Below are 17136 nucleotides of genomic sequence, written 5' to 3'. Positions count from 1 at the left end.
AGTTTGCTTTGTAAACTGCATGTTCGCATTTCCTCTCTCCCTGGCTCTGACTTAACAGCCTGCCTTTCCAACGCTCCCAGGGGTATGGTCGCCTTTCTGAAGACCACCCCCCCCCCCCCCCCCCCCCCCCCCCCACCCACCCCCGCCCCAAGCATCCTCGCTCTTCCTTGCGGTCTGTCTGGAATGCCTCGGCTTGAGACTGGACTCAAGGCTGAAACCTCTTCTAACTAATCTAATCACCCTAATCTTGCTTCGTGGGAGACTCCTGCGTCACTGAGCTTATGCTAAGTCTGTGCCTGTGTGCGAGTTTCGCATTTCCAGCGGGCCGAGTCGTCGGGAGGCTGGGGGCTGCGCTTCTGTGGTGCAGATGGCTGCTGTTTGCACTGCAGGCGTGTAACAGAGCAGAGGTAATAACTGCTCTGCTTGGAGCCTCCGCATGCCCTGGGGTTGATCCCGCACGGAGCGCTCACAGTCTTCCTGAGGCTTTGGTTGTTTGTTCTTTATTTTTAATTCTTACTGCTCTTTGTTACGTTATTGTTCCCTTCCTGACAGTCCTTAAGTTGAAAGTTCTCCCAGAGCCCCTTCCGTTATTTTTACGGGAACAGACACCCCCTCGCCCTCGACCCGCTATCCACACCGTCGAAGATTCACAGCAGCGGTGGCTCAAGGCTAGCTTTCAGCGTCCTGCATGCCTTTTTGCTGCTAAAATTTGGGCATTTACCCTTAAAATCATTCTTGTTCATCTATCCCACCCCTGTCTTCTCCTTGGCCAGAAAGCTTGCTGGACCTCCCGGGTGCTCTAGCGAACAGGTCACTTCCTGTCTCTTGCCAAATCTGCTTTCTCAGACCTCTTATCTGGCCCCATTAACATCTCAAGCTGTGGTTTTTAGAAACCGTCTTTGAAGCTGCCCTGGCCTTGCTTGCTTTCAGGCTGCCCCGCCACCCTCTGCTGACTGCAGAGGCCCTCGCCTCCCTGCCAGCCTCCCTGCCTCTTGCGGATCACCCGGGCTCAGGTTCACGGCTGGGGCCCGGGTCCTGCCGTCCTTCCTGGGAGCTCATCCCCGCTCCACTCTGCTCTTGCCTGGGCCAGCTCTTCAGGGTCACCTCCCTGTCCACCCTCCTGCTGCGGCCCCTCTCGGAGGCTGGCTGTCCACTCTCCAGAGCAGCAGTCCCTTCCCCTGCGGCCGCCTGGACCGCTGGGTCCCCAGCGCTTCGTCCAGACCCCTCTGGGCTGTCGCAGGCCCCTGCGATCTTGCCCCCACAAAACTCGGGGGCCGAGCTTGCCGCCCGCGCTTGCTCCGCCCACTGCCACGGCATCGTGCTGTTCCCCAGGGCCGCCTCCCTGTCCTGACTCCTTTTTGGCTGGTTCCGGCCCAGTTCCCACCTGCTCTGCGTGCCGTCCGCGGCGTTTCTGCGCCTCTCCTCTCTGAGCAGGCATGGAGCGTCCTCTGTCTGGCTTGCTGGGGCCGCTGCGCTGAGGGGCCGCACAGATCCGAGAGCGGGCACAGGAAGCCCCTGCGCCTCGCAGGGACTTCGCAGGGAGCCCTGGCCCAGCTGCATCTGCGCGTGGCAGCTGGTGCCCTTCTCGCTGAGCAGCCTGCATTCAGGCGTGGTCCGCTGGTCGTTCTCCCGGGAACAGAGCGAAGGGAACCAGGGATTCTGTCCTGAGACTTGGTGTCGTTTTGTGGCTGTGAGGGTCTCTTCTGCTTCCAGGCTTCCCGACTCCGGGGCTGATTGGTGCCCCCGGCTTCCCCGGCGACAGAGGCGAGAAGGGTGAACCGGGCTTGCCGGGCGTGTCGCTGCCGGGACCCAGCGGAAGGGACGGGCTTCCCGGCCCCCCCGGGCCCCCCGGGCCCCCTGGGCAGCCGGGCCACACAAGTGAGTACCTTGTGGGCGTGTCCCGCATGGCGTCCAGTCCAGGACGGGTGCAGGCAGGGCTCAGCAGGCTGGGGGGGCGGTGCCCGCGTTCACGTGCCGAGCCAGAGGCCGGGTGTCCAGCGACTTACGATTCTCTGCATCTCACGTGGGTGTCTTTGCCAAGTTAGTCTCCACAGAGACGATGCGGAACATAGACTAATCACCCCGGCTTAGAGGGACCAGAGCCGGCTTAACCCGCATCCGAAGGTGGGGAGCAAGCTGGTCCTGACACAGACACGTGTGCACGCCCCCCCACACGTGTGCACACACGCACACGTACGCACATGTGCACACACACGCACACACACGCATGCACACGACGCCCACGCACGCACACGCACACACACACACACGGAGAAGGGACTGCTCTGTCTGTGTGGTAACATAGTCAGTGGCTTCAAATCCGAACGGTAGTTGATCAGGTTTTTCCCATCTGTCCACCATCAAAGCTGAGCACAGAGCATGAACCTGTTGACTCAGTGAAGGGGGTTCTTTGGCTCCAAAGTAGCCCCAGTGCAGAGTATCAGAACCTTCCAGAGGACTTGAGCTAACGGCCCAGGGGGCTGGGTCTACACTCCAGCCTGTGCAGAGTGTCAGGACCTTCCAGGGGACTTGAGCTAACAGCCCCGGAGCTGAGCTGACCCCATTCAGCCTGCGCACAGCAGAGCGCCTGCAGCGTGGCTCTTCGGGCTGCTGAAAGGGGCTCTCAGAGGTGCCCGTGGTTGACTCCCGGAGGGCAGACCCGGCTCCACGGAAGGACTTCTCGTGGATGAAGCCCTGTGCAGAGGCCAGACACGCCCTGGACGGCACGAGTGCCTCCAGATGGGCACCCTCACTGGGAACCCAGAACCCAGCGGCACGTGTCTCCTCGTTAATGGGTCGAGAGTGACTTCACGGGGACTCCCGCCCCTTCTGATGTGAAACATAGAGAATGGAGATCAAATAGCGAAGTCCTAGGGGCAAGCAGCCCAAAGGCACGTTTCTCTGCATTTCTGAGAGAAGCTTGTGGGCACCAGAAGGGTCTTTGGGTGCTTATCCCTCATTCCTTGGTCACTTGCTCATTCGACAAACATCGGCATGCCTACGATGCCAGGCGCCGCCCTAAGACCTGTGACAGAGCCCACGAGACAGTCCTGACCCCCTGGACCGCGCACCACGGGGCAGAGACCAAGTGACTCAGTAGCGGATGGGGTAGCAGCTGGGGCTGCAGACTCAGGAGGAGACAACATCGGGAGGGGAAGACTGAGGTCGGGGTGCGGGCAGGCGGGCCGGGGGGTGTAGTTTTAAAATCGAGTGATTGGCAGAGAGGCTGGTGAGAAGCCAGCATGGGGAAGTCCCGAGCCTTCTCTTAGTGTTCTGCCAGTTCTGAAATGTGAACGCCTCTCAGGGAAAGACGTGACCTTCTCCCCGCTGAGAATCGTGCGGAACGTGGGGGTTGAACACCTTGTGACACTTACCCTCTCAGTTTCCCAGTCGCCTTTTTCAGGGTGTGCAAATTAGGTGGTGCACACCGCAGTGTGTTAGGTGGTGGTTCCATAAATGAGAGTTTTGCACAGACGGGGCTGGTGTGTGGGCTGCGGACGCAGAAGCTGCAGCTGTGGATGTCTGGGCTACGCTCATGACGAGTGGCCGGTGCAGCCCCGAGTTTAATCACTCGCTCTGACCTTTTCCTTCGAAGATACTGGAGAAGGAAGTGCTAACTCTATTACTGCGTGTCCAGAAGTAACACGGTTTGACCCAAACCGTTGGCGTTTGGGTCACTGCAGTTCAGTTCCATGCTTTTTCACATCAGTGATGCTCAGGATTGAATCAGAGCAATTAGGGGTGTTTTCCCACAGGCAGTCTGCACCTCTGAAATAATGAGCACTTCGCTGTGAGTCTGCTCAGCAGGAAAAAAAGGCATAAAGTTGCTCAGGTCTCTGTTGACCTCACAGATGTAGGATATGGACAGCCCATCACTCTTTGAGCCTCAGTTTCTGAATCTGTAAGGATGATGGGGTGTACTTTGTCGTAAGGATGCGGGTGTGTACTTTGCAAAATAATATGAAATAAGGTTCAGGACAAGGCTCAAGAGCTGAAATACATGTTAGAATCGTAAAGTAGAAACTTTAGCTGTGACGGCTTGTGACGGGGAATGGACAGACGCTCTGTGTGCTGGCCGCGCTTTACAAGTTAATGTACTGGGACTGTGTCTTGTCCAGATCACAGCTGGATTCCTAGTACTTGTCAGCCTAAACACAGGTTCTTTTGTAACAGAGATTGAATTAAGAGCCGGTGAGAACACCTGGCTTCAGCTTGGTAGGAGTGATCCTGTAATTGTTAAAAATCCATTTCAGATGGACTCGTGGAATGCCAGCCTGGGCCGCCAGGGGACCAGGGTCCTCCCGGAATTCCAGGGCAGCCGGGGTTGACGGGCGAAGTTGGAGAAAAAGGTAAGAGGTTTAATCGTTCAAGAAAGGGTGACTGTGCTTGGACGTGTGATACGTTCCTTCGTATGTACCGGCTTTGGGTGGACGTGGGTACATTCTTCATTTGAAGCTCTCTTCAAAGTCCCTTCCTGAGACACGCCTTCTGATGGCCCTGCTGAGATTACTGGGTGCTGGAGAGACAGTTATCACCGGGGAGGCAACGGGGGCCTTGAAGTCAGAGTCCCTCCCTGTGGTCAGCAGATTGAATTCCCAGATTGATAGCTCTGTGCTGTCCTTTGGTTCAAAGTCTGAGACGCCATTCCCCAGGAATGCACATCTTTCCAGCCGTCAGCCCGACCACAAGCGTGCACACAGGATGTTCACACCGCTGTCTTAGTTCCCTTAATCAATGTGAGCAGCTCTGAGGTGGCGGGTCGGCCGACTCCACCCACGGCTCTGTTTTATCTTAACCTTCTCAAGGGCCTGTAATGCCAGCCCAGGACTCAGCATAATCCCCTCACAATCTTGGGAACGATGGCTCATCTCTGTAGACAGGCCTGCCTTAGCGTGGGCTAAACCAAGGATGTTCTGGTATTTAAACAGTATGGCTCTTAACGCCCAGAACAAAGAGAGTGTGGCCTCCATAAGACTGATCCCTCCGGGCCCCATGTCTGGCTTTAGATTGCAGAGAATTTGCACTCTTCAAAAGTTCAACGTGCAAATGCCTGGAAAACGTCTCAGCACTTTGACAACCATGTACGGTGCAGAACCCTAGATACAGTCGAGGTTTAGGACAAAGGCCCTAAGACATCCCAAAGGCCTTAGCGTAGCTTGAAGATCAAGAGGCAAGAGGTTCGCATTTCCAAAGAAAGGCGTGTCCTCCCGTCTTCCAGCTCTGGGGTTCCTCTGGTCGTCCCTCCTCCATGTCAGGTCAGCTCTTGCTTTGTGTGCCTTTTTAGTCCCCCGTGTCATCTGTCAGCCTGGGACACAGGTTCAAAGTCCCGGAGTTAGAGGGGCAGTTGCCTAAGAAACGCTAAGCCAGAGAAAAAGGTGATGGGGAGTTTCAGAGTTAAGACAGAAGGATGCAGCCGTGTCGTCTCGGGCTGATGAGCAGAGTGGAGTTCTAGATCACTGTGGATTGAGGCAGGGCCTGTCCCTCTGCAGGACAGAAGAATGGGGCTCCTTGGAAGGGTCCCCGTGGTCGCCTGTGGCCGTGCCAAGTGCAGAGGGTGGGCCCCATGTCAGGGGCCCGCGGCCGCTGGCAGCTGGATGCATCCTGAGTGGGCCCCGGGTAGACGGTGCCTCTCCTGCGCTGCCGCTGCGCTGCAGGGCTTTCTGCTCTCTCGTTCCGCATAATAGCCCGTGTCTCCTTTCTTTAGGTCAAAAAGGAGATAGCTGCCTCGTCTGTGACACAACAGAGCTTCGCGGGCCCCCAGGGCCACAGGGACCCCCCGGAGAAATAGGTAAGATCCCCAGTGTGAAAGGGACCGGGTTGGGATTGGCTTCAGTGGGTCGGAACCTTCGCGGTGAAGCGCATCTTACATGCCTGACCAGATGGTCTGCATCAGCGTTAAAGCAAGAGATGAGAAGTGGACCTGCCCTTCCGGGATTTATCCATTTTGTCGAAAACGATCAAGATGGCCTCCACGTTCAGTGTCAGAAAGGTTTCCTAGTGAAAGGGTAGCGGCAGGTGGTTCACACAGCTCTGAAACCTTCCTCATCTCAGAGGAGGTCACTGCCTGCTTTGGCAAAAGTGGTCCCTGGATGGGTGGGCAGGAATTTGTAGCCATCCAGAGTCAGGGGTCCTGGTGTGCATTCCAGGGTCACTTCCCCACATCTGAGCCCATTTCAGGCATTTTTTTTGGTCATTACTCTCTTGAGATTCTTTAAACATCATTCACTTTGTATAAAAATCTTTGCACTTTTGAATCTTGAAGAAAAAGGAAGGATTTTGAGCTGTTAGAAAGTGTCTTATCAACAGTGTGCTGAATTTTTCCTCCGTCTCTTACAAAAGGTTTCCCAGGACAGCCAGGGGCCAAGGGAGACAGAGGCTTGCCCGGCAGGGCTGGTGTGGAAGGAACGCCTGTAAGTAAACCAGTCTGAGTTCCTGTATGTGTTAGAAGTTGCCACCGAGCAAACCAGCTAAGGCGTATCTTTTTACACCTGCAAATGGACTCTTGCTTTATTTGGGAGCCAGTAAAGGACTGCTTTGTGGAACAGTTAGAATTACTCCCCATGTCCTTCCTGACTGATTGAGCTGACAATGGGCTGAAGCATTGAATCCAGAACCCTCATCCCTACTTGCTGGTCTTCTCACCTGGTCAGAATTCAGCTGCCACTTAACCTGTGTCCAGGTGTGGCTCAGCGCTGGTGGGCACTTTCCCACGGGGCCTCTAGAGGCTCTTGCAGCCAGTGGTGCCACCGAGGGTCACGCCAGAAGCTGCGCTGGTGAGCTGTTGGCTTTCTGCATGACCATCCATCCTGCACCAGACAGCCTAGAGCTCCTCAGTGAGTAAGTTCAGCAGTGATGGTTTCTATGGTGATGGAGACGAACTGACCTGTTTTCTTCTGGAAATCTGAGCTATTCCTTTATTCTCATAATTGCAGATACAGATTTTGAAAATTCCTATCACCAACATCTATTATAAAGATGCTTTTTCAAACCTGTAAAGGTAATATCTCCATCTCAGGATGTGAAATCTTTCAGTTAAACAGAGTATCAGTTTCTTAACCTTCCTGCTTTGTTTTAAAAGGAGTCATTAAATAGGAAATTATAGTAGTGATCTTCAGTATTGAAGGACATGACTTCTGTGCGTGGAATCAGCTTCTCTGCTAAAGCTTCTAGGCCTGTGGGGTTTGTTCTTACATTGTCTTTGCTCTTCTAAGTTCAGTAAGCATTAACCAGCTTCTCCAATTTCTTTCATTGCTTTTTTCTTTTCATTTCTCTTTTGTGCTAAATTGAACATTAAATCTTAAGCATTATTCTTTTTTGGTATACAAATTACATTTGTAGTTTAAAAAGATATTTCTGGAAGGTTCTATGAGAGTGGGCCAGGCCAAGAGTGAGTTGAAATAGGAATGAAACAGCTGGAATTCAATGGTTTTCTCCGTTTGAAGTCAGATCATGGGCCTCTGCTCTCCAGAACTTCCCCGGTGCCTGGGGAGCTGAGTTAGAAGTCGCAATTGTTTAAAATATTTCTAAATAAGTTGTAAGTTCACAAAGCTGGGAATGCTGACTGTGGTGGGGATCAAAGTCGGAACCACTTTGAAGGCCACAGACAGCGTCTGGACATGGTCTTTATCTCCTCGGCCTTTCTGGAATAAAGACTTCCTGCTTCGAGTCTGCCTGGAACCTAGTTCAGACACCCGCCCCTAGATCCAGCCCCAGACCCAATAAAAATGAGAAAAAAAAAGGAAGGGATGGCTGAGGAGAAGCCATGATACAGAAAAAATGCAGAAAATGTACAGCAAAAAGGCACATCCCTGTGCCTTGTCCGCCAGAGCTCCTTTCTTGGGATAGCGGGAAGACACCTCTAAAAACTGTTCTCTGGGGAAATAGCTTGAGATGATAATGGTTTCCCTTTTGTTAGATGCAGTATCACAGCTCCAATGGTTAAACTAGCTCAAAAGTGTGGTCCCCTTATTTCGCATTTGGCTGGAGGCTAAAAGAGGCTCTGCAGACCAGGAGAGCCAGCTGGAAAGTCGATTCCAGTGGAAACCCCTCTGATCCTGCACTTAACTAGGGTAGCGTTTCTGAGACATGTCCTCTGAAGGCTGAGAGTCTGATTTTGGGGAGCAGCGTCCACTCTGAGATGCTGAAGCCCAGCCCCCAGCAGGTCTGGGGTCACTGGGAATGACCTGCGCTGGTTGGATGGAATGTCTCCTGAATCTTCCCAAGGCGGCACACTTTTTGGAAGAAGACTGCGCAAGTCGTCAGATCTCCAGTTTGTGCAGCCGATGCTGAACTGCCAAGGCAGCTTTTGATTCTTCAGTATTTATCTTAAGGGATAAGAATCAAAAGACCTTTAAATCGTTTGGGATTAAGAAGGTCTGTGGCACAGAAACCACACGAGACGTCCTTGGGTTGTAAATGTCACTTTTCAAAGAAACCCTGGATTTCTCCCTTGATGCCTGGCGAGGTCATCGGTAGGGGGGGAATAATTGTATTTTTCCCACCCTGTGCTCATAGTATCAGAGAGCACTGTATTTCTAAGCTGTGAATCATCGACATAGCGTAAGAGGGTGCTTCTGTTTTGGGAAGACCTGCACTGATTGTGATTCCTTACCCTGGCATTTATCTTTTATTGATGGGTGTTGCTGGTTCTGCATGTCCTTCCTCCAGCATCTCCCTCTTGGAGACGGACACATGGAGACAAGAAAGAAAGCCTTGGTCTTGCCCTCAAAGCCCTGAAAAGCTAGTGGAGAGATGAGTAGATAGTGAATGTCCCTGAGAGCAGGGAGGCCCCCAGGCTGCACTGTGCTAACATGGGAACAGGGCTCCTTGGTCTGTCTGAAGAGGTTTCTGAGTTTAGCTGGGCATCATCACCGACTCAATGGACATGAGTTTGAGCAAGCCCCAGGAGTTGGTGATGGACAGGGAGGCCTGGTGTGCTGCAGTCCTTGGGGTCGCAAAGAGTCAGACACGACTGAGCGGCTGAACTAACTGAAGGATTCACGGGAGCTAAAATTAACTCGGAGAGAAAACGCTGCAAAATACCACAGCAGCTTTCAACCAAGTGATGAGTTTTCCCTGATCCCTGCCAACCTTCCCAGCGTGTGGCCGGTGGAAATACTGCGTGGCCCCCCTGGGGACCAGCACGCGTAGGTTGAGCGTCTTCCCTGATCCCCCAGGAGAGCTGAGCGAAGCGTGCTCGGCTCCCAGGGGCACTTTCGGCCCAGGGCCAGCTCTGGTCAGCGGTGTCTGGCCAGCGGTGCTTTCTGCCAGGATAGACCTCCTCGGTCAGCACCGTCCAGTTTGGGCAGTCCTGGCTGATGGTGCCTACTGAGTCCTTGAAGTGTGGCTGTGGGACTAAGGCTTAATGTTAAGTTTTTAAAGAGTAGTGGGCAGCACAGCCTTGTTGCCCCCTCTCCCGACTTCTGGAAAAGCCCTGGCTGGCTTCGGCCGTGTCTCTGAGAAGGGGTAACTGCCCGTCTGGGCAGAGCAGCTGCCCCACAACTTAGCTGGCACCATCTGACTCCTCAGAGGCCAGATGAGCAGACACATGTCAGCCCCACGGTGATGCCTCCCTAGCGTGCCAGCCCCCGATCCCCTCCGAGCCGAGCTCCCACGTCTGTGTCCGAGGCAGGCTTTCCTCGATAACACCTTACTCCACGGGGCCCATGGGGTGGGGGGGACCCAGGACGGGCTCTGCGGCGGGAAATCAGCACTTTCTGGCGTGCGGTCCTGGACATATCACCGACCTTCTCTAAATATTAGCTCCTCACCTGCGGAACAGCCGTTCCTGCAGTTTCCCTGCAGAGTTGGGGTAAGAGTCAGGGGTGCAACACCTCGCAGGCCTATGGGGAATGGGAGCCGTGTTGCCGTCTAAAGGTTGTGTGGATTTGGGTGTCTCCCTGCCCTGTGGCTCCCTCCATTGAGGAGCACAGGTTACACATAGACACAGAGGTGTGTGTGTGCATGTGTGTGTGTGTGGTTTACAGACATCCAAAATCCATTTCAAAGGGAATTTACAAAAAGGGGCTCAAGCCACACGAATCTGCCTAGTGAGCAGGCAGCCTGCAGACTCCTCTCAGAGAGCAGCTCGCTGAGACAAGCTGGGAAGTCCTGGCTCTTCCCTCTGCTCGGGAGGCTGGAGGAAGCACCTTCCAGGGGTGTGGGCCTCCTTTGAGGATCCTGCCTTCCAAGAGCTGAGAGATAGTCTCTTGGGAAACTTACTCCTGTTCCATTGACGGCTCAGCGTTGCAGTTACAGAGCTGGTTGGGTGCTCGCCACGCGCGTCTCCTCTGCCCAGGTGCCCTGCCCCTTCTCATCTCTTCCGGAATTAGGGCCGTGAGCAAGGAAGGGAAGCTGCGTTGATTTCAGCACTGGCCAGACGTGGAGAACGTGGCTGTTCCCAGCTCCCGCTCTGGCTCCTGGGCCCAGGGAGTCGCAATCCAGCCCCTGCCAGTCAGAGCTGACCTGTTCTGGGCAATGTTAGCGGTTGTGAAAGGCAAGAAAGTCCCCGGGGACTGGCCCATGGGTTGGGGACAGCTGCTTTTCTGTGCCTGCCCCCGTCAGTGATCCCTCCTAAAGGCTTTTTCAGGGCAATACTGCAGTGAGGTCAGCTCAGGGCTTGGTCACAGAACTGCTGGCTGGCTCCCAGACAGGGAACGAGGAAACCTATGCCCGTTCCCACTTGCCCAGGCGTCCTGGCTCCTTGTTGGGTGTGCTTTGCTCTCTGGACGAGCGTCTTTGCTGGGGGCATCATAAGGCTTTCTTCTTGCAGGGTCCTCAAGGTGCGCCAGGGCTCATGGGCCAGCCGGGAGCCAAGGGCGAGCCTGGCGAGATCTACTTCGACCTACGGCTCAAGGGCGACAAAGGAGACCCCGGCTTACCAGGCCAGCCCGGCATGCCAGGCAGAGCGGGCTCCCCTGGAAGAGACGGCCAACCGGGCCTTCCCGGCCCCAGAGGCTCCCCGGTAGGTGGATTCCCAGACTCTGAAGGTGTGCTTGACGGATGGATATGCAGATAAACGAGGCACTGGTGTCATAACTGCCTGTTTCCACTTGGGGGTCATTGTCGTAGACAGACTCGTCTCTTGTCCCCTGGGAAGGCTGTGGTCTGTAAACTCGGGAGCTGAGAACCTCACCTTAAACAATGAGATGATAAGGGGGCCACTGTCTTCTGATGGGTCTGGGGGAACTGAAAAGGTGCCCACCTGTTGGGTGGGAGATGAAGTTTAAAGTTAATGGCGTTCAAGTCACCCTTTCAGAGAAGATTCCAGAGATGAGTGCCTTCCTCTGTGGCGTGTGCCCTGGTCTGGGGGGAGGCAGGCAGGGTGATTGCTGTGCTGAGATGGAAGAATGCTGGTTTCACTGATTAACTGCAGGTTGACCTTTGCTGGTGGGTCGAGGTAAATAAGTAGCACGGCCACGTTAGACCCTGGTCACTCTTTTACCACGGATGCTGGGAAATGTGCGCTAGCTCGGAGCGCTGGTATGTCTGCTGATAACGGTCTCTTTTTCACTCCAGGGTTCAGTAGGATTGAAAGGGGAGCGTGGCCCCCCGGGAGGCGTCGGATTCCCCGGGAGCCGTGGAGACATCGGCCCTCCGGGGCCTCCAGGCTTCGGCCCGATTGGCCCCATTGGTGACAAAGGACAAATGGGCTTCCCAGGAAACCCTGGGGCCCCAGGCCAGCCAGGTGAGGCCCGAGGTCCTCGGGTGCCGCCCCAGAGCACCAGGAGCCTGGGCTCAGCCATGCGCAGGTGTGGGTCTGGTTTCAGTCCTGCCAGGAGGGCGACTGTAGCCTGGACAAGCCCTTCCTTAGCATCCCGCATGTCGTCCCTTTCCTTTATGAGCTGGGCCAGGTGATATGTGTAGCATCTGGGTGACAAGAAGTTGAATTTAAGGTAATTTCCTTGTGAATAACTATCCCATGCATGGCAGCCCTCTCTAGTATTCTTCCCTGGAGAATCCCATGGGCAGAGGAGCCTGGCAGGCTCCAGTCCAGGGGGTCGCAAAGAGTCGGACAGGACTGAAGCGACTTAGCACGCAGCACGCGCATGCCGTATGTACCAGCGAAAACCAGCCCTTTCTGTGGATGTTAAAACAGCATGAGCCCCTGCTCCGTTTTTCCCCGATGCGTGGCCCGCTTTGGCTTCTGTGTATCCCAGGCCACGTCCTTCCCACCCCTCCGCTGATCTGCACCTACTTACTCAGGGACTGGTCCACAGCCACGTCGACTTGGCTGTTTAGTTCCGGGCTAGCTTCAGTCACCTGACAGGTTTTCGTGTTGCTCTGGGCGCCGCGCATGCTGCTAAGTGGCCAGAGAGGCAGCAAGCCAGAGCTCCCACCCACCCAGAGCCCACCGCCTGGGCGTCAGCAGAGGACGTGGGGGGCGGGCCGTGTGAGGGGTCCCACGGATGTGCTCCACGGCATCGCTGTCCCTGCTTCATCATCGGGGACCGCAGGGAAGGGGGCTCCCCGGGGCCTGCACGCAGCAGCTGCTCACTGACCTGTTAGCTGACTGTGAGTCACTGGAAGGACTGATGCTGAAGCTGAAGCTCCAGTACTTTGGCCACCTGATGTGAACAACTGACTCACTGGAAAAGACCCTGATGCTGGGAAAGATTGAGGGCAGGAGGAGAAGGGGATGACAGAGGATGAGATGGTTGGATGGCGTCACTGACGTGATAGACCTGAGTCTGGGCAAACTCCAGGAGGTGGTGAAGGACAGGGAAGCCTGGCGTGCTGCAGTCCATGGGGTCTCAGGGAGTCAGACACGACCTAGCGACTGAGCAACAGCTGAGAAGAAAGGGACACTGAGATGGTTGCCTGCAGACCTTAGAAAAGAGGTCAGGAGTGACCTGGACACAGAGGACAGAGGACGTGAGCTTTACTGAGACGTCTTGAAGGTGGGAGACGTGAGTGGAAGGTGGCCGGGGTTGCTTCCAGTGGTGTGACTAGGAAACCCCGAGGAGCGCAGTGACTTGGCAGTGGGCGGTCAGAGTTTCCAGGAAGAGCTGCCCACTGTCCTGAGCCGGTGTCCAGCCCCGAGTTCCATCAGTCCCGGCCCCTCTGGGAGCCGCCATCTCCCTGTGGAGGCACAGTATAGAGCCATCGGCTCAGTACTGCAGGAAATGCCCACAGCCTTTGATGGAAGTCCAAACCCAGCTGGCTGTGTTGCTTATTACTGCTGCCACTTCTGGGTGATCGCCGGTTACTTGGCCTTAAGTTAGGACTTACTTGTCTGCTGTTTAGCAAGGACCTGAGAAATGTCTCATTTATGATTCCTTTCGGGGCAGGACGTCCTGGGCTTGACTTCGGAAGCCCCTCGGTCTTGGAGAAGGGGCCGTCCTGCTCCTGATTCCCAGAGCACCGTCTTGAGTGTTCTTTGTGCTTCTCGAATCTGAACACTGCTGCTGCTAAGTCGCTTCAGTCATGTCTGACTCTGTGCGACCCCATAGACAGCAGCCCACCAGGCTCTGCCATCCCTGGGAGTCTCCAGGCAAGAGTACTGCAGTGGGTTGCCATTACCTTCTCCGAATCTGAACACTGGCAGAGTGTAGATAGGAATCAGCTTTTTTTCTCGGCCAGAAACCAGCATCATCAGAAAAGCCAGTGGGGCACACACAGATAGGTCTTGAGAGGATGGGAAGAAGGTTCCGGAAGGTGGAAAGCCAGCAGTGCTGTTGGTCGTCCACGTTCTGGAAGGTCCCTGGGCCATTCCCGACCCCAGCAGCTCTGGGATTAGAGACCCAGCTGCTCTGATCGGCCAGAGCTGTGTTTACTTTGAGGATTGTAAAAGCCTCATTCCCAGGCCTAGAGCTGATAGCAGAGATGTGTTGGGGTCAGGCCCCGGCGGTTCCCACAGTCTGTAGCTAACTCCTTATCCTGAATTCTTTAAGGTACACTATGATTCAGTGGGGATGAGGCCCATGGTCCTTCCCTGACACAGCTCAATCCTGACACCCAGTGGTCCTCGCAGGCACGGGCGCTCAGGGGCTGGGCCTGCCCCTCCCAGCTTGCAGAGGGAAAGGGGGCTTTTCTGGGCTGCTGGCGATAACCCAGCTCACGTCACCCGCGGAGCGGGTCCTGAAGATGACTTCCAGCGGACGGGCCTCAGAGCAGCTGAGAGCCAGTCCTGTCTGAGATGCTCAGGGGGCCGGCCAGAGGGTCCTGACTTGGACGGGTGGTGACCCGGGGTCGCCTTGCTCTCTGTGCGTGCAGAGTTTTCAGCTTTTTGTGACTCTTGTTTTGGACACGTAAGGGATGCCTGTGTCGACCGAACGTCCGGGTCAGTCTGGACGTTTGTGGAGAAGAGGTGGTCGGTCTCTGTGAGACAGGCTTCAGTGGGAGGATGGCAGGGAGATGTGTGGACGGGGCCGATCTCCTGGACGTGAGGCTGCGGCCCTCACACCACGCGTCTGTTCTCTTTCCCCAGGTCCCAAGGGAGAGGCGGGAAAAGTCGTGCCCTTGCCCGGCCCCCCTGGAGCAGAAGGGCTTCCCGGGTCCCCCGGCTTCCAGGGGCCACAAGGTACCCTCAGGGTTCTCGCCGGTTCACCTGGGGGCCCCCTGGGAAAGCGCTCCTGTTCTCCTCTGACTGCCGGCCTCTCCCGCCGCAGGTGACCGAGGTTTTCCTGGAAGCCCCGGAAGGCCGGGCCTCCCCGGAGAGAAGGGTGCCATTGGCCAGCCTGGGATTGGATTTCCTGGGCCTCCCGGCCCCAAAGGTGAGCCCTGCTGGGGCCTCATGAGGGGTCTTGCTCACGTGCCGGTTCGGGGACTTCCCTGGCTGTCCAGTGGCGAAGACTCCACTCGGTCGATGCACGCGGCACGGGTTCGATCCCTGGGCAGGGAACTAGGTTCCCGTGTGTTGTGTGGTGTGGCCAAAGGATTTTTTTTTTTAAAGATGCAGGTCTGCACTGGGAGATCCGGGCTGGTTTTCTAACCAGGCAAAGGGGATGCCCCCTGACCTCACTCAGAGTCCCCAGAGTCTAAATAGCCATTCCCAGTCTGCAAATACTGGTGTGATGCGTTTGCAGGGAGCAGATAGGAAAAAAAGTTTACAAAGAAGGCAAGGAACGTAGGGGCAGGACAGAGGGAGAAAGAGGAGGGGGCGGCCGGTGCCGTGAGTGGTCCCTGCCCCCAGCTGCCCACCACCAGGCCCAGCGTGGTCTCATCTTCCTTGCTGACCCCCTCAAGTCTGTGCAAGTTCTTCTGAGCAGGTTAAAGAAGTGGAGGATGTCGGGAATAGTATTTTACATTGATTTACACTGATTTTTTTTTTTGACTCTTCCAAACAGGCGTTGATGGTTTACCTGGAGACGCTGGACCTCCTGGGAATCCGGGTCGTCAAGGCTTCAACGGCTTACCTGGCAACCCCGGTCCACCTGGCCAGAAGGTATGCGTCGAGCATTCCCCAGATTGCTGTCCACATTGCTGTGATGAACTGGGCACGTAAATCACGGGCTGCTACTCTCACAGGATGTGTTGGGTCAGCGTGTTTTATGTGAAATAGCATCAGACAGGAAATACCAAGCAAATGGGGTAGCACACAGTCCTGCATCTTCTTCCGCTTCCCGTCTGTGCTGTGACCCGTGTGCATCCTGGGTCTCAGTTGCAATGTGTGTCCTACCGGGAGTGGAGGAAGAAAGCAACATGAAGCCCCCAGGAGGGTGGGCGGCAGCTTCTCTCAGCTTCCGTGATATGGAGGTTTGGGCCCAGTAATTCATCGTGACAGGGACTGCCCTGAGCACTGCGGGGTCCTTAGGCGCCTCCTCCATGGCCCGAGCCAGATAGCAGAAGAGCTCCCCGAGTGCACGCCAGGTGTGACAGCCCACAGACCACGGCTTAGAGGGTCACCGGCTTCTCTGTGCTTTGGTCTCCAGGGCGAGCCTGGAATCGGTCTGCCGGGACTCAAAGGCCTGCCTGGGATACCTGGCATCCCTGGCACCCCTGGGGAGAAGGGAAACGTCGGAGGACCGGGCGTTCCTGGAGAGCATGGCGCCATCGGCCCCCCAGGCCTCCAGGGGCTCAGAGGTAACGTCTTACGGGCAAATCCAGCTGGTGGCAGGGAAGGGGCCTGCTTATCCTGTGGCCTCAGAGCCCCTGCTAGGTCCCGTAAGTGGTTGTTGAATGAATGGTGAGAACCCTGGACGGCTTCCCGGGATCTGGTGTGGTGGGTGCTGCGCCCCGACACGGCCGTGTCCCTGTGTGATGTGGTCGCTGTTTCTTCCCCGTCCAGGTGACCCGGGACCTCCTGGATTGCAAGGCCCCAAAGGAGCGCCGGGAGTCCCTGGAATCGGCCCCCCTGGAGCAATGGGCCCCCCCGGAGGACAGGGACCCCCAGGGTCATCAGGTGATACAGCGTTCTTCCAGAATGCCCCCTTCCCCTAACTCACAATCTGTGGCTCAGAGGGGGAAGAGTCAGCTCTCTTGTGGATAGAGCTCTATTTTGTGGATACACATTTGATGGCTCAGATGGTAAAGAATCCATCTATAAAGCCGGAGACCTAAGTTTGATCCCTGGGTCAGGAAAACCCCTGGAGCAGGGATAAGGCAGCCCACTGCAGTATTCTTGCCTGGAGAACTCCATGGACAGAGGAGCCTGGCGGGCTTCAGTCCATGGGGTTGCAGAGAGCTGGTTAGGACTGAGCGACTAACACACACAGAGTCACAGATGCCATTCTCTTCCTCTCTCTGAACTTGGTTTATGTGCCAAAGACACTTCCCCTTTATTGTATAGTCAGTACCTTTTTTATTTAATCCAGAAGGATCAGCGGCTCTGTCTGATCCTTCCACAGGAGGGGTAGTGAGTCGTGGGTAACATGGGAGTCCGCGTCTGGAAGCTGCCTCTGCCTTTATAGCCATCGTCAAATGAGACAGTGGTGGGCAGCAGAGGACAGCCAGGGAGAGCCGCGCGGGGGACGCTGGGCTGAGTCTCACCCCGTGGAAGGGCCAGGGAGGAGCCTGCTACTGATGCCCCGCGGGCAGAGGGAGCTTCGTCTTGGGACAGGGCGTGCCCAGTGGCGGCCCCACACACCACTGTCTGAGGAAGGGGAGCAGCTCCCTGGCCCCTGCCCTGATGTGGCCACAGCCACACGCCTTCTGCAGAAAGTCACGGGCACACGGGCTCCAGGGCACCCTGGACAC

At 55.9% G+C, this 17136-nt stretch overlaps 1 protein-coding gene across 1 annotated transcript in view; it reads left to right on the top strand.

Moving 5' to 3' along the window:
• COL4A1 (collagen type IV alpha 1 chain) overlaps positions 1 to 17136 on the top strand; it is a 128242-nt gene that overhangs the window by 88197 nt on the left and 22909 nt on the right. Inside the window, exons 21-31 of the mRNA XM_027973786.3 lie at positions 1714 to 1878; positions 4254 to 4349; positions 5705 to 5788; positions 6340 to 6410; positions 10772 to 10963; positions 11518 to 11686; positions 14429 to 14521; positions 14610 to 14714; positions 15288 to 15385; positions 15873 to 16023; positions 16229 to 16342. Of these exons, the coding sequence (XP_027829587.1) occupies positions 1714 to 1878; positions 4254 to 4349; positions 5705 to 5788; positions 6340 to 6410; positions 10772 to 10963; positions 11518 to 11686; positions 14429 to 14521; positions 14610 to 14714; positions 15288 to 15385; positions 15873 to 16023; positions 16229 to 16342 (1338 nt within the window). The remainder of the gene's footprint in view (positions 1 to 1713; positions 1879 to 4253; positions 4350 to 5704; positions 5789 to 6339; positions 6411 to 10771; positions 10964 to 11517; positions 11687 to 14428; positions 14522 to 14609; positions 14715 to 15287; positions 15386 to 15872; positions 16024 to 16228; positions 16343 to 17136) is intronic.

The sequence above is a fragment of the Ovis aries genome, chromosome 10 (genome assembly GCF_016772045.2).
Source record: "Ovis aries strain OAR_USU_Benz2616 breed Rambouillet chromosome 10, ARS-UI_Ramb_v3.0, whole genome shotgun sequence".
NCBI classification, from domain to species: Eukaryota; Metazoa; Chordata; class Mammalia; order Artiodactyla; family Bovidae; genus Ovis; species Ovis aries.
Note: the sequence above shows the minus strand (reverse complement) of the source record. Positions and strands in the feature narration are given on the sequence as shown.